The sequence below is a fragment of the Macrotis lagotis genome, chromosome 6, assembly GCF_037893015.1.
Source record: "Macrotis lagotis isolate mMagLag1 chromosome 6, bilby.v1.9.chrom.fasta, whole genome shotgun sequence".
NCBI classification, from domain to species: Eukaryota; Metazoa; Chordata; class Mammalia; order Peramelemorphia; family Peramelidae; genus Macrotis; species Macrotis lagotis.
Window position 1 is genome coordinate 68,329,563 of NC_133663.1, and position 16,752 is coordinate 68,346,314.

General features: G+C 39.3%; 1 protein-coding gene across 8 annotated transcripts in view; it reads left to right on the forward strand.

Moving 5' to 3' along the window:
- CFAP65 (cilia and flagella associated protein 65) overlaps positions 1 to 16,752 on the forward strand; it is a 55,890-nt gene that overhangs the window by 30,481 nt on the left and 8,657 nt on the right. For all 8 annotated transcript variants that reach the window (XR_012469395.1, XR_012469397.1, XR_012469396.1 and 5 more), the window contains exons 17-24: positions 2,920 to 3,048; positions 4,045 to 4,258; positions 4,824 to 4,952; positions 11,304 to 11,480; positions 12,231 to 12,297; positions 12,716 to 12,826; positions 15,422 to 15,613; positions 15,774 to 15,932. Coding sequence is in view for 5 of the 8 variants with exons in the window: in XM_074191335.1 (XP_074047436.1) it covers positions 2,920 to 3,048; positions 4,045 to 4,258; positions 4,824 to 4,952; positions 11,304 to 11,480; positions 12,231 to 12,297; positions 12,716 to 12,826; positions 15,422 to 15,613; positions 15,774 to 15,932 (1,178 nt within the window). In the remaining 3 variants the exon portion in view is untranslated. The remainder of the gene's footprint in view (positions 1 to 2,919; positions 3,049 to 4,044; positions 4,259 to 4,823; positions 4,953 to 11,303; positions 11,481 to 12,230; positions 12,298 to 12,715; positions 12,827 to 15,421; positions 15,614 to 15,773; positions 15,933 to 16,752) is intronic.

The following is a 16,752-nucleotide window of genomic DNA, read 5'->3' on the forward strand; positions in this document are numbered from 1 at the left end:
TTTTTTTCATTTTAAAAAAAATTTTATCTGACTGATTCTTCATATCTCATAGTCATTAATTTCCACTTTCCCAATTCTAATTTTTAAGGAATTATTTTCTTCAGTTAGCTTTTTTATCTCCTTTTCCATTTAACTAATTCTTTTTTTTAAAGAGTTGTTTTCTTTTTTATTTGGCCAATTGTATTTTTAAGGAGTTGTTTTCTTTAATCAATTTTTGTGCTTCCTTCTATCTGTTGACTCTCTTTTACCTCTTATTTCTTTTTTCCAACTTGTCTTCTATCTCTCTTACATTATTTTTAAAATTCTTTTTGAGCTCTTCCAAGAGGATTTTTTGGGTTCGAGACCAATTCATACTCCCCTCTGAGGCTTTACATGTAGGCCTTTTCCCAATTTCCTCTTCTGAGTTAGTGTTTGATTGTCCTTTTGCCATAGTAACTTTTGGTGTTCAGGGTGTTTTCTTTTGCTTACTCATTTTTAGCCTAGTTCATGGTTTTTAAAATTGAATTCTGTTCTTGGGGTTTGGGGGGCACTGTCCCAAGCTTCTTGTGCTGGGGGCCAGGGCCCTGGTCACTGACTTCTCATGCTGGGTCCTTAAGTGTTAATGGTTTGCCCACTGCACTGGGGTTGCTCAACCTAGTTGTACTGTTGTGCTGGGATCTGGGGTTAGCAATAATGCCTTCTGAGGGACTGATGCCCTCACAGCTGTCCTGCTATGCCATTGACCTGCAGAGCTGAGACCCAGGGGCCTCAGTTGCTTATCTGTGGTTAAGAGCTTCTCCCTGGCTTCCCTGCACAAAGCCTATATTGGGCTGTGCTCCCCCTCCATCTGAGTGAGACAAACCTTTCCTTGAAGTCCTTCCAAGGTACATTAAGCTGGAAAATTACTTCATTCTTTTTATGGGTTCTGTTTCTCCAGAATCATTTAGAGGCTTGATTTAGCATTGTAACCATTGGAAGCTGGGAAGAACCCAGGGAAGTTCCTGTCTTCGCTGCCATCTTGACTCTGTTCTCTGATTACCTTTTAATATACAGGAACAACTAGTTATCAATGTGGAAATCATTTCCAAGTCATCCATATGTATACAATACACTGTTGAACAGATCAAAATCAATATTGAATTGGGTAGGAGGAGTTAAAATGAGACAATGTGGCATGCAATTAAAGTAACCATAACCTGACCTATTTAAATAAACTGTTTACTCTAAAATGGGATATGGGTAGAAGAGCAAATGTTGGCCCAGATTATCACCATTTCCTAAAGTTTCATTGTTGTAAATAACCACAATGAAACCAAGAGACTCAAATTCACTTTAGTCAGCAAACACTTGATTTCCTTGCCAAGAGGTGAGATGTGATAATCAAGCCCAATATCAGTTTTGAATATAAGCTTGTTTATAAAATATTTTGGAAAATAGTGGAAAATTATGAGTTAATATTGTATCACAATATGCCTAGAAATGTCAGAAGGAAAATTCAAGTTATAGAAGCCTTGGCTTGAGAACCATTTATATCAAAGTATTTAAGAATGAAACTGGAAGGACAACAAAAGAAAAATGGAAAAAATTGGTCAACATTTCTATAACAAACTATTTCCTCTATCAGTGCCAGTGAAGCCATAACATTTGATCTTTTAACACCATTAACTCTGAAGCTGATACTTGAAGAAATAAAAGCCACATTAAAAGAAAGACTGGAAATGGAATTGAACCAGTCCAAGTATCAAATTGTTGGAGGGAAAAACAACACCAAGCAAGAGGATTTGCTCTCGATGTATGTGAAAGAATAATTAGGAAAAAATATGGACCATATTACTTTCCAAATAAAGGTCACCAAGAAGATAGCAATCATTACTCCCTACTTTCTCATTTCTACTACATTTTGATTAGTGAGCTACTTAAGAACATGGACTATCTGGTCTCAGACACTTAATAATTACCTAACTGTGTAGCCTTAGGCAAGCCACTTAACCCCATTTGCCTTGCAAAAACCTAAAAAAAAAAAGAACAAAAAAGGACATGGACTATATTTTGCCTATCTTTGTATCCCCAGTATTATATTTGATTTAAAATAGTCCATAAACATATTGATGGTATGAGAATCTGGAAATTCGAAGAAATTTGAGAGGTTCTCATTCTACTCTATACATGAATGATAACATCCAATGAATAATCATTTAGCCTCTGCTTAATGTCCTCCGGTGAGGAAGAACCCAGCACTTCCTGAGATAATCTATAAACTTTGAAATAGTGATAAATCAGAAGTTTTTCCTTACATCACACTAAATAGTCACATACAGATGTCCATGTGCTCTCAAGCTACTATGACTGGATGGGAAACAGGGAAGCCACTTTTACCTCAACCTGATTCATAAAGGCTCTCAAAAATAGTCTTGCCTCATAGCCACAGAGGGAAGTATGGACATGCAGTTCTGGCTCTCCTGGGTCATTAGGTCTTCTGATTTGGCAGGCCATTTGAAGACTTTATCATCTCAAAATACCAACACCTGAGTTATGGTGGACAGAAATTCCCCACATTCTACCCACAATCCCAAGACTCCACACAGATATTTGTACTATAACCACGGTGGTAGATAAATGTACAAGTTTCAAGGAATGAGACTCCAGCACAGTGGATAGATTTTCTGTGCAGGATTTATAGGAGATTAGGATGATGTGTATAGGAGTTGGATAAGATAAGAAAAAGAGGATGGTTTGCAATCTGTATTGGAAGTATACACATGAATCCACATAATTCTATTGAAGTATTCTCCAGTTTGCTATTGGTCCCTAGTTGTGGGGGTGTGTAGTAGGGAAGAGGAAAGAAGTGTGGTCATTGTTGGTTATGGGATGGGGAAGAGGAAAAGCAGCCTTGGATATGTATGGGCTACCTAGCCCATATCTGTTTCCCATCCTGAGCAGCTCTGAAAATGGACAAAATGGAGGGGACATTGCCTGCCCGATCACAAGAAACCATCTGCCTCACTGCCTACCCTACTTGTCGCCTGCAGTACATTTGGACCATCAGTTGCTCCATCCTCACCCATAAAGGTACTGGATATTGAGTGTCATGATGAAAGAAGGAGGGAGGAAGGGAGGAAAGAAGTAAGAGAGACAAGCACTTATATTGCTTTTTCCAGAATTCAGATTAGCAAAGTGTGGGAGGAGGTATAAATAAAATGTTTGGGGCATATTTGTGAAGCCTAGTTAGTGATCATGGGATGTTGTAATATGAGATAAAAAGAGCATAGGTCAGAGGCAAGAGACTGTTTCTGCCACTAACTTTCTCCCCCTTAGGAAGTGCTTTTCTAACTCTCAGTTTACTTATTTGTAAAATGGGGTTAAACATACCCACAATATCTATCTCTCAGAATTGTATGGAAAATCAAGTGAGATAATAGCTTATGGTGCTTTGAAGGGTAAAAAATTTAAACAAATGAAAGATATACTTCTTATCTTGAGTACTAACTTTCACATTCAAGGGTAGAATATGGGGAATGTGGACTATACAGATTGCTAGTCCATTAATATTCAAGAAACATGGATTAAGCACCTGCTTTTGCCTAACACTATACTAAGCACTTGTGATTGATTGAGGAAGACACAAGAAAGCTGAAAAGGGTATGTGTGGGAGTGATTGGTGAAGAAATACAAGAAGTCCAAAATAAATTCAGGTGAGTAGGAATTGAAATGTTTGTCCTGCATCCCTTCCTTAAGTGAAGTTGGGTTCATTTCTTCATCTTCTCATTAGAGGGGCAGAGGGTATACTAATTAGGTATGAGAACCAAAGCTGTTTGGCTCTTGAAGGATTTACTAGGAAAAGAAAAGAATACAGAACTGAGAGGAACTTCAGAGATCTAGGATCTAATAAAACCCCTTCATTTGATAAAGAAACTAAGACCCAAGAAAAGAGGTGTCCATAATCATGTAGGTAGTTGAATCAGAACTAGGTTAGGATACTGGTCTCCTGACATTACATGCTATTTTTAGGCAGACATACCCTTCACCCTTAAATACATCCCCTCAACTACTCCTCCTCTTCCTCAGAAAGTAAATCTGAAACTCGGGAAGTACTATGCAAGCTAACATTGATGGGTGTATACCCAACCCTCTCAATTTTGGATGCCTGTGCAACAGGCAGTGCGGGAGGAATCTCTCACCAGCATCTGTGGCAGCTCCTCAACTTAGAAACTCTCAACAGCTACTTGGATCGGGACCCCACCCCTCAGGAGCTCACCTTTAAGGTGCCCACTCGTCACAGGTAAGGGAAGGGTTACCGGAGCAGAAGTGGAAGAACAGGGTTCCCCTAGGGAGGAAGTAAAAGATGATACAGAAGGGACGGCTAGGTGGCACAGTGGATAAAGCACCGGCCCTGGAGTCAGGAGTACCTGAGTTCAAATCTGGCCTCTGACACTTAATAATTACCTAGCTGTGTGGCCTTAGGCAAGCCACTTAACCCCATTTGCCTTGCACCCCCCCCCAAAAAAAAAAGATAATACAGAGTGGGGAAAGGATTAATGTGGGATTTCCAGAGAACTTTCCTCAGTCTCCCATTCCCATGAATATCCAAGATGAAATCCTTGATAGTTGCTTGTAGGCTTCCTCTTGTTCTCTTGTAAGAAGCCACAGTCTTCTCATACTAGTACTAAGCATGCTCAGGAATCTCCCCTCACCAACTCCAGTAGGATAGAGGGAGACCCAGTCTCTGGCTTGGTTTCTAGGGGTCTCCCCATAGATAAGCTAGCCATGTGAGTCTCAGGTCAATGATCCCACTAAACTTTCCTGATCCTCTTTTCATGACTTCCTAACTTCTTCCCCCAATACAGCACAAAAAGGATTCCCTCCATCTTCACCCCTTTGATGCTTGATTTCAATTTTGGGGCTTCACCCATTGGATCTGAGCCCTCAGTGGTGGTCCTGTTACTGAAGAACAGTGGTGTGATACCCTTAAACTGGTATGGTCAAAACTGGGGGAAGCAGCTGAGAAACCGGGGTTAGGGAAACAAAGAGTGAGGATCTACATTGGAATCTAAAAAGGTGGTGATACTAAACAATGGAAAAATAGAGGGGCTGGCTTAAAAGGACAGTAACCTCATTGTTGTTATGATGAAACTTTTTAGGGGATCCTCAGCAAGATGTTTCCCCAGATTCTCCATCTGCCTTAGAACATTTTGTCTTTTTTGGGTAACTTTAATGAGTTTTTTAGACATAGCCCTGTCACCTTCTTAAACAACAAATGTAGGATTGGACTAAATAAGTTTTTTTATAATTCATATTTTTAAATATATTTTTATTTTATTTTACTTTATATATTTATATATTTTATATTATTATATCATACATTTACATATCTTAATATATATTTTTATAATCCACATTAAATTTCTAAATTCTCTACCATTACCAAGCCCCATGAATTAGTTCTACAAGTTTCAGGACAGAGAGGTGGGAGCATAATGGAAGAAAGAAGGTCAAGTTGATGGCAGCAAGATGTACAGAAAAGGAAGAGGATTCCCTCTCCACTCCACCCCACCCCCTTATTTATAACTTTCAATAAGGAAGGAACTTTGGTAATAAAATTGGTAAAAATTTGCCACAAATTAATAGAGAACCTCAGTTGGTATGTGATAACCTGGATGTCTAGTAGTTCAGCTCCAATATTCTGGTTTTTGAATGTCTGCATAATTTTAGTGTGAGGAGTTTCAGAAATGCAAGTGTAGTTAGGCATGTTCCATGTGTTTATCTGGCTTTGGATTCTGCTTAGTAGGGCTATGATATCTTTATCTATAACCCTTTTCAATAATCAGATTTTCTAATTAGCTGTGATCCTCAGGAATACTGGGTTTGGGTTCAGGAATGACTCTGGTCCAGTATGAAAACCATAGAGGTTAGCCTTCTATGGCATATTGTCCAAGGATGGCACCCAAGCCAATTTTCAGTGACAAATTACCTAGGTACTTTAGCATGCCCTTGTTTCTGCCACAAGATCATCTTATTATTGCCAACTAAGAACCTCCCATTCCCAAGATCAGAATAGGTACCTAGTAGACAGCTTCACTAACAGAGACAGAAACTGAAATTCTGAAATTGAGACAGAAAAGGAAATTCTGAAATTGAGACAGAAAAGGAAAAGAAAAAAAAGAGTTGATATTTGGTCACTATTTCCTTGTCCTCTTCACCAACCCATCTATTACACTAGATTTCCTCTGTTACCAAGATGTCCATGACCTCATTGCTCTGTGAATTTGAGACTAGGGACTGTCTTTGGTTTTTCTTTGTATCCTTTTGTATCCTGTCACATACTAAGGTACTTAATAAATGTTAATTGACTATTTCTGTTCATTTCTAGACTATCATCAAATACATTTCTTTAAGGGATCGTTGTGTGTGGATATTCTCTATGTTGTTGCAATTCCCAAGGCATTCATATATCTTCCTCTTGTTTGACTCTCCTCCCCCAAATCCTCAAACACTTGCTCCACCTAATTATAGGGGTTTCTAAAGTCTCTTGACATAATATGGGTAGTAAGGGAGCATGGAGTCTGTCCACCCTCCTTTTCAAGTGATTCATGTTGGAGCAGGTAGGTGGCACAATAGATAGAGCACTGACCCTGGAGTCAGGACAGGAGTTCAAATCTGACCTCAGATACATAATACTTAGCTATCTGTATGACCTTAAGCAAGTCACTTAACCCCACTGCCTTTCAAACTTCACCCCCCCCCCCCCCCCCCCCGCCAAATGTTTCATGTCTCTGGCTATAACTATTGTAACAGTTCTTCACAGTGACAATGCTCAAGTCTACTCATGATTACCAGGTACCTCTGAATTGTCAATTTGAATTCTTTGGAAACCAAGAAATCAAAATGTTTCTGGTGAAACTTAGAATTTATTGAAATTTCTGAGCAGTTTCTCAAATGCCATTCAGCCTGCCCTCCTCCTATTCAGTTGGGTTTGATATATTTTCCTGTGGTATCTGTACAAAATGTTTTTATTTATCCTTCATTCTCAAAGAGACCAATGACATCCTGAAGATGATGTCACTTGACTTTTTGTGTGAATTGGATAATACAAAAAAACAGTGAGGCAGAGCTGTGCAAAGCTATCAGCCTTACTATTCCAGAGTCTCCTAGGTCTACTGGCAATACAAATGTGAAGATAAATATTGATGGTCCATGGGCTAAAGAGTTTCATATCACAAGATGGACATGAAGTATTCTTTATTCACTTGTGCAGATGGACAACTCTTACGAGTGATTATCTATTTCATTTAGTAAGCTCTGAGGTGTCTTATGGCTTGAAGCCATCAGCACAAAGTGATTCAAAAATGGAAATATCTAGATGATTCATCAATCAAGGAAGCCTTCTTCCATTTACACTCTGGATTGGGAGATATTCCATGACTACAGCAAGCTGTGACTAGTATAAAGCTGCTACTTTTATGCCTCACTTTATATTCTCAAACCAAATTATCTCTCTTCTTGGCTCTTTCAAGGAATCATGAATAGATTTATTAGACTGGTTAGATCTAATTAGATCTGATTATCAGATAGATTAAATACCATGGTGATATTTTGCTCCATAAAATTAATTTTTTTAAATTTACAATAAACAACACAATTTTTTGTCTTATACAGTTTTCAGTCAATTGTATGACCATAAAGATGTGATCTGTTGGAGAAATTTGATTACAAAAAACTTGTTTGTTTCCAGTTTCATCAAGTATGCTCTCTGGGCAAATATAAATGAATCTTTTTAAGATTTTTCCACATTTGTCTTCTATATAGCCTCTCAGTAGAATGTAATAACTCTTAAGACAAGGATTTTTTTTTTCAATTTTGTATTTTCAGCACATTTCATGGTAGCTCAAGGTTTTTTTGTTTGTTTGTTTGTTTGTTTTTAGATTTTTCAAGGCAATGGGGTTAAGTGGCTTGCCCAAGGCCACAAGGCTAGGTAATTATTAAATGTCTCAAGCCAGATTTGAACTCAGGTACTCCTGACTCCAAGGCCAGTGTTCTATCCACTGCGCCACCTAGTCACCCCAGTAGCTCAAGTTTAATAGGTAAAGAATTTTATTTTTACCTTTTCCATTTTGGATCTGCTTGTTTCCCTCAAAGTTTCATCTTTACTAAGTGCTCTTAGATTGGTCTGGCTTCATTAGGTCTCCAAGCTTTCTTAAACTTTTCTTCTTAATTTTGAACTGTTTTGTAATACTTTCACACTCTTCCTCCATCCTGTTCCATAAGATTTTCACAAATAGACTGACGTTCTAAAGTGATGCTGCAGCTGACTGCTGTATCTTTCTCCTAAGAAAAGAGATCAAGTGTTTGTGGGCTAAGGCGCTTATTCTCCTTTCAACCCAAATGAGGGAGTTTTTGTCCTCCTTGTCTCAGATACAAGAATTCCTAGCTATGGCTTTGACAGTCTATGTCACATTCTACTTTTCTATGCATCTTCTCCTCTTCCTCCCTTTTTGGCATCACTAATTTTAATTGAACCCATGTGATCTAATTTTATTTTATTTTAAATTATATTTAACAAATGAATGGCTATGCTGTAATATGCTGCACAGGCAGTTGATTTGGAAATCATTTTTGTCTTGATGAACAGTTGTTTCCTGTCTATAAAGTCATAATCAGTTTGATTTTGTGTCTGAGGCTTTTTAAAAAATATATTTATTTTCACATTACTACAATAATCTTGCTATGAAAGTAGACATAAACCTCCCCCACCTCAAAAGATAGGGGCAGCTAGATGGCCCAGTGGATAAAGCACTGGCCTTGGAGTCAGGAGGACCTGGGTTCAAATCTAGTCTCAGACACTTAATAATTACCTTGCTGTGTGGCCTTGGGCAACCCACTTAACCTCATTGCCTTGCAAAAACCTAAAAAAAAAAGAGAAACCTCAAGAGAAATGAAATGAGAGAGGAAAAAAGTATACTTCAGTCTGTGTTCAGATGCCATCAACTCTGTCTCTGGGATGAATCCCATTCTTTAACATATGTCCGTCAGAGAAGTTGCTTCAATATTTTTCCTCATAGTTGCTATTGTTAACTGTATTTCCCTCTATTCTATTCCTCCCCACTCCCCACTTCTCTTTCTCTCTCCTTTCACCTGTCCTCCTCAGAACTGTGTTGTCTCTGACTACCCTCTCCCACAATCTTCCCTCTCTTCTATCACCTACACCTCTCCTCCCCTCTCCTTGCCTCCCTTCTCCCATCCCTTTCCTCTCCTTTTCCCTCCAGAGTAAGATAGATTTCTATACCTTGTTGAGCCATTTCTGGTGAGAATGAAGGCTCCTAATTCCTCCTCACCTTCCCCCATTCCACTCCATTGCAAAAGATTTTTCTTGACTCTTTTATGTAAAATATCTTAGCCCATTCTGCCTTTCTTTTCCCTTTCTCTAGTACTTCCCTTTTCACTTGTTGATTCTATCTGTATACTATATTATACCATTATATTCAGCTTTCTCCTGAGTTGAATCTATAAAAACTCCTTCTGACCACTCTTATAAATGAGAAGATTCATATGAGTTATCCGAATTGTCTTCCCAACAGGAATACAAGCAGTTCAATGTCATTAAGTCCTTCATAATTAACCCTTCCCTTCCACCCCCTCTATGGTTCAACTCAGTCCTGTACTTGAAGATCAAACTTTCTGTTCAGCTCTGGTTGTTTCAGCAGGAAAATTTGGAAGTCTCCTCTATTTCATTGACAATCCATCTTTTTCTCTAAAAGAGGCTGTTCAGTTGTGCTGGGTAGTTGATTCTTGGCTACAGTCCAAACTTTTTTGCCTTCTGGAATATCATATTCCAAGCCCTACAAGCCCTTATTGTAGTCATTGCTAAGTACTGTATAATCCTGACTGTAGCTACACAATAATTGAATTGTTTCTTTCTGGCTGCTTGTAATATTTTCTCTTTGACTTCAGACCTCTGAAATTTGGCTATAATATTCCTGGTAGTTATGTTTTTGGGGATCTCTTTCTGGAGGAAACTGGTAGATTGCCTCAATTTATATTTTATCCTCTGCTTCTAGGATATCAGATCAATTTTTCTGTAGAAATTCTTTAAAAATGAAGTCAAGCCTCTTTTCCTGTTCATGACTTTCAGTAGCCCAACAATTTTAAAATTATATCTTCTGCATCTGTTCTTCAAGTCAGTTGTTTTCCAATGAGATATTTCATATTTTCTTCTAGTTTTTTGTGTGTGATGCTTTTTAATGATTGTCATACTCAAGGTTTCCTGACTTTCTACTCCAAGAAAGTATTTATGACATTTTGATATTTCCCACAAGACTTGGGCCTCTCTCATTTCTTGATCCTTAACTATCCTATCCAACTTACTTGTAACCTTACTTCCACTTTTGCACTGAGCTCATTGAATTTTGAAGTAATTAAGAATATAAGTTAATTTATTGTAGAAGACCTTATTAAAGGCTAAAGAGAATTTTCTTACATCTTTATCCTCTGTAACCTACATTATTATGAATGCTACCTTTATCTTCATTTACAAATGTTCATCATTAATGGTACCATATGAGATAACTAAGATGCCATGAATGTTTGCTTCTTTTTATTTTTGGAGACACAATAAAAAAGCAGTTTTAATTGTCTCTCCTAGAAGGATTCCCTGTGAGGCATCCTTCCATTTGGTAGCAATTTTCTTTTTCCTTCCAGTTTCATTTACATGGAGAATACCAAATATCTTTAATTCAATTTCCCTAATAGTATGTACCTGTGTTGGTCCCTGGACAAAAATTTCCCATGTGGAATTCCAAAAAATGAAATCAAGGTTTCTATAGTATCTAAAAGGTATTTCTTAACCTTCTTGGCTCCCACCCAGTGAAGTGGAGGGAAGCCACAGACAACTGAAAGTCATATTGTCTCTTCCATGTTTGTTAGCAGAGTCAAATAATTCTTCCTCAGGCCTGGTAATGAGCCTTTTCATGCCTGGCCAGACTTATCTTTGGGACAAAGGTACAATCTGCTGTTAGAATTTGCTCAAAGGCAAAGGCAAAGAGTCTTTGAGAAGCCAGGGGACTCATACCCAGATGAGACAGAAGAGTAGGACTTTGTGGAGATTCATAAAACTAGCAATTATAAAACCTATTTTTTAACAACATCTTATAATATAACTTGTCTACTAAGGAGATAAGGGAAAAGGAGAGGGAGGAGAGGTAGTATGTGCATAATTGGGAAGGGGAGTGGGGAAACTTTTTTTTAACATAATTATAGCCAAGATCTCATGTTGATTGGTAGACTGTTTTTGTTAAATCATCTGACTCTTTCCTCCCATCCCCTCTGTGCAGGGCTTTCCTCTTCCCCAGTGATCAGCAAATTGATCTGGAGTTCTGGGCAGAAAAGACGGAATTTGATTTTTCTGAGTTGCATCAGATGCGGGTTCAGGACAACGAGATCTTTTCCACCACCCCAAAGTCAGGATATCTGTCTCCTGGTCAGGAGCAGACAGTGGAACTCATACACAGGTGATACCAGCCCAGGGGGAAAAGAATTCCTCTGAAGCAAGTGTGTATATTCAGTCATTTTCTTCAGTTGTGTTGAACCCTTCTAGATCCCATTTGAGATTTTCTTGGCAAAGAGACTAGAATAGTTTGCCATTTCATTTTCTAGCTCATTTTACAATGAGGAAACTAAGACAAATAGTGTTAAATAACTTGCCCAGGGTCACACAACTAATAAATATCTGAGGTCAGTTTTGAAATCAAGAGGATAAGTCTTCCTTCCTCCGGGCCTGGCACTCCATCCAGTTTGCCACTGATGCTCCTGTCACCTAGCTGCAAGACCTTGAAACAAGGTCCTTTTTCTAATGTCTGATAAATGTCTAATCTTGAACCAAGATTACCCTATGTGGTCATCATCTTTTTTTTTGTACATTAAATTAATATATTAGCAAAAATGTTTCTATTCCCCCCAATTGAAAAAGACAAAATTCTTACAATAAATATACAGCCAACAAGAATCATTCCTATATTGGTCATATACCAAGCATGTATCTGTATGTATGTTTGTGAATCTGCTTCCTGTGTCCATCACTTCTCTGTAACAGTCCACCATTCAGTTTGCACAGATAGTTTTGATTTATTCTTCCCTAAGACCTTGTGATCTCTCTAGGACTCAGCTCTCAACCAAGTCTGTTTATTCTCCTAATTCCCATCAGTGATGGGAAATTGATTCTTGGTCCTCTGTGTCTCTTCCCCCCATTCCCCCTTCCTTAGACACATCTTCTCTGGTACTGATCGCCTGCCTGTACTGCTCAAAGTGTCCCATGGTCGGGAGATTCTGGTAAAGCATTTAATCATCAAAGGAACCAGGCAAGGTGGGGAAAGTACTGTTAAGGTAGAATGAGATGTTGTCCTGGGACAGCAGGAACAGCCCCAATATTAGCCAGGCCTCTTTTTGGAGAACTACATTTATTTTTTTTTTATTTAAGGCAATGGGGTTAAGTGACTTGCCCAAGGTCACACAGCTAGGCAATTAAGTATCTGAGGCCGGATTTGAACTCAGGTACTTCTGATTCCAGGGCCTGTGCCCTAATCATTGTGCCACCTAGCTGCCCCCAAAACTGCATTTTTAATCCAGGACTAAGGAATTCTAGTCCACCTATCTCTCTCTCTCTCTCTCTCTCTCTCTCTCTCTCTCTCTCTCTCTCTCTCTCTCTCTCTCTCTTTCTCTCTCTCTCTCTCTTTCTTTCTCTCTCCAGCTGAACTTCATAGGTGTGACAATAAAGGCAGGAGAGAAGTATGTCCACTTCACATCTACCAGTCATCGGTTCATCCCAGTTTCCATTGGTACTGCCTTTCCCTCACATCAGGTCAGTTATCATACTCATCTTAATTTTTTAAAATTTTATTTATTTAAGGCAATGGAATTAAGTGACTTGCCCAAGGTCACACAGCTAGGCAATTATTAAGTGTCTGAGGTCACATTTGAACTCAAGTCCTCCTGAGACCAGGGCTGGTACTCTCTTCACTGCACCAAGCTGCCCCCTCATCTTAAATTAAGATCTTAAATGAAGCTTCTGTGGTTGAATGAAGGCTGAACATGACCAAGGGAGAACAATTATTAATTAGCCTAAAATGCCTCACAGCTTTAAGCCAAGGACTAACCAAACGAGAGCTCAAGAATCCTGGTTTCCTACCAGGATGGTAAATTGGGAGCAGGGTGGAAGGGGGAGTGACTGGAGATGGAAGAAGTTTCAATACCTAATATATGGAGCAATAGAAAGAACCCTGGATCTGGAATATGATGACCTGGGTTTAAATCCAGAAATTTTATTTCCTAGCTGGGTGACTTCAGACAGGTCATTTGACCTCTGTAAGCCTCAGCTTCCTCATCTATGTTCCTTTCTGCCTCTAAATTCTGTGCTTCCATGCCCTAAGCCTTCTGAGCAGATAACAACCCCCACCCCAGCCTTAGTGTCCAGTCTTAAGACCTTTCTTTACCTTGCATCTCTTCACACACACACACACACAGATCTAGAATGAATCCTAATCTTGAATTTAAAAAGAATTAGAAATCTAGAGAAAATCTAGAATCAGAAAGATTTCTGGTGCTGAAATAAAATCTGGAGAGGCTATGGACAAACATTTTTTTTGTCTTTTTATTTTGTTTAGGCTTTACTAATAGCGTCCAAGGCTCTTCACATCCAGGTCTTTTCCCAGCCTCCCAACCCCCCAAGAACCTTCCCTTGTAACAAAGAAAAACAGTTCCGCTAAACAAACTGTCCTAGCAACTCTGATGTTCTGCACCTGTGAGTCTAGCACCACCTGGAGGAGCCAGGGTAGAGGAACTCCTGTGTCTATGGGCCAGGGAAGCCAGGGGAACGGTTGGCCATTCTGAGAACCTGGAAATCCACGCTGGATTTCTACTCACTTACCAGCTCTGATCCTTAGCTGAGGTGCTTGCTGGGAGCTCTTTGATCTGGGGACTCAAAGTCCCAAACAAGGGAATCTGTCCAGTGACAACCAGTGAGGAAATCCTTTCCCAAGAGACAAAGGACTCCCCCAGACCAGTAGTCTCCTTTGTGACCCTGTGAAGTTTATCTGAGTATAAATAACACTATGGCATGGTAGAAATTTTAGGATTGAACTGGGAGTCAAAAGATTTGGGTTTTAGTGCAGTCAGCTTAGAGGTTCTGTGCATTGAGTGCTCAGCCTGGATTTAGACAGATTCAGCTTCAGATTCGCTGTGTGGCCCTGGGTGAGTCACTTCACCTCTGCCTACCTCAGTTTCCTCATCTGCAAAATAGTAATGATAATAGCACCTACCTCACAGATATGTTGTGAGGATCCAATGAGATAATATTGTAAAGTGCCCAGCACCATAGTAGGACCTCTATGAATGAGAGCTATTATTATTGTTCCTCCTGGATCCCATTTGTCCTCATTACATAGCTGATTTTCTTTGTGATCCTGGGCAAGTCTATCTCTTAAAGCCTCCATTTCTTCATCAGTATAATTGAGGAAGTCTGACTTTCTAAGAACTTTTCCAGTTTGCACTTTCTCTTTTCCTCCAATCTCCAGGGATATGGAGTGAGGAGGCAGCAGGTGAGGCAGAGTTGAGCCCCACTTCTGATTGCAAAGGGTTGAGCTCATTCATCAACCCTTCGCAAGCAGAGGTGAGGCTCAGTTCAGCCTTACCTGCCACCCTCTCACCAAATGCCCCCTTCAAATCTCATATTCTGGATGCATACTTGATGATCTCAGACTTTTTTCCTCCCTTCCTCTCTCATTAGTGAGGAAGTCTGATTAGAAATGTTCTGCCCTGAAGCAGCTAGGCAGCACAGTGGCTAGAGCTCCAGCCCTGGAGTCAGGAGGACCTGAGTTCAAATCCAACCTCAGATACTTGATACTTAGTACTGTGTGACCTTAGGCAAGTCACTTAATCCCACTTTCTTACCAGGAAAAAGAAAAGAAAGAAATGTTCTTCCCTGAAAGGATTGACTTTAGGAGGACAGACTAATGAGTTTAAGAGTACAATATCTGGGAAGTTGAAATCAGAATGTCAATGCTATCAAAGTCTGTTCAGTCACAAAAGGTTTGGATAGGGTATATACACAAATTCCACTTCATGAAAACCCTTCAAGGTCATCCTTTGAAGTTTGAAGAGAGCCAGAGACTATTTTACATAGTGGGTAACAAAACTTATACAACTCATCAGCTAGAAAGTCAAGGCTGAAATATGTTAGTAGCTTTTTTAAAAATGATTTTATATATAGTCATAGGAAATATATAGCAAAGTAATCCAAAGGGAAAATAGTCATAATTTCAGGCTTGTCCTTAACCTTTGAGTTTGTTTTTATGCAGAACACCTACAAGCCTCCCAGAACAATGCCACACAGAGGATTAGGCTGAATGGATTGAGTCTGACCCACTTCAATAAGTCTTATGTTCTTATGCTCTCACAGATTTATGAACTATATAATGGTGGTTCAGTGCCTGTGTTATATAACATCCAACTGGATCCTCTATGGGAAGTCCAGAATAAAAATTTCCAGCATCCCATCTTCCAGTGCCTCAATCCCCAAGGAGAAATCCAGCCTGGCAAGACTACTCAAGTCTACTGGGTCTTCTCACCAATAGAGGCCAAAACCTACACTGTAAGCTGACTCAACCTTTGCCCCAGTCTCAGTTCCAGTTCTTTACCCTAATTTCATTTTTCCTGAGGGAAGAGGGAAGAAAAGGGGGGATTCTCAGTTCCCTAGAGTTCCCTTCTGATTTGATCTTTTTGTTGCCCCATCCAAACCATACATGCTACAGGTGGATGTCCCCATCCACATCCTGGGTTGGAACTCAGCTGTCATCAGGTTTGAAGGTGTGGGCTATGACCGCTTCATCATGGGAGATACAGCCCCATTCCACACTATCACCACCAATGATCCAACTCCAGTGACCACCAAATTGGTTGTTCCTGGCCAGGTATGGAGAAGGAAAACAGAAAAAGAATGAAGGAATGGCTTGGGTGGGAAGATTGGGGCAAAGTAGGGCAGATAAGGAGGAAGAGGTGAGCCAGTGAGATGACTAGTATTAGGGAACAAAGGCTAGGGAAATGTTACAAGAGGAGGAGACAGCTTAAACATCTCCCCTGCATTCTAATTTGGTATTTTCAACAAACTATTAGATATCTCCATCTGGATATTACATTAATATCTTGAACTCTGTGAGCCCAGAGTTGAATTCATCATCTTCCCTCCAAATCTGCCCTCCAACTTAACTTCACCAGACCTCTTGAATACCATCCTCACAGGCTCTCAGGTTTGAAGCCTGCCATCTATGACGCTTCTTAATCCCCTTCACCTAATAAGTTGAAAAGTCAGGTTGAAAATGTCTTCTAATTGTTTCTGTTCCTTCTTTTATAACTCTCATCATAACTAGTTTAGGTCCTTGACATTTTTGCATTATTTTTGGACTATATTATGATAGATTTTTATTTATTCTTTCTGCCTTTATTCCTACCCCCCCCCCTTTAATCATCCTTCACACTCTGCCAAAGTAATCTCACTAATGAACTAATGGAATAATATCACTTCCTTCCTCAACAACTTTGAGTGGAACCTCCATTGCCTAATGAATAAAGTTCAAGCCCCTTTGTGACTTAGTTCCAATTTATCTTTTCAATCTTTTTTTTTGCAAGGCAATAAATATGCTTAAGTGATTTGCCCAAGATCACACAGCTAGGTAATTATTAATTATTATTATTAATAATAATATTTATACTTTTATAATTATATAATATATG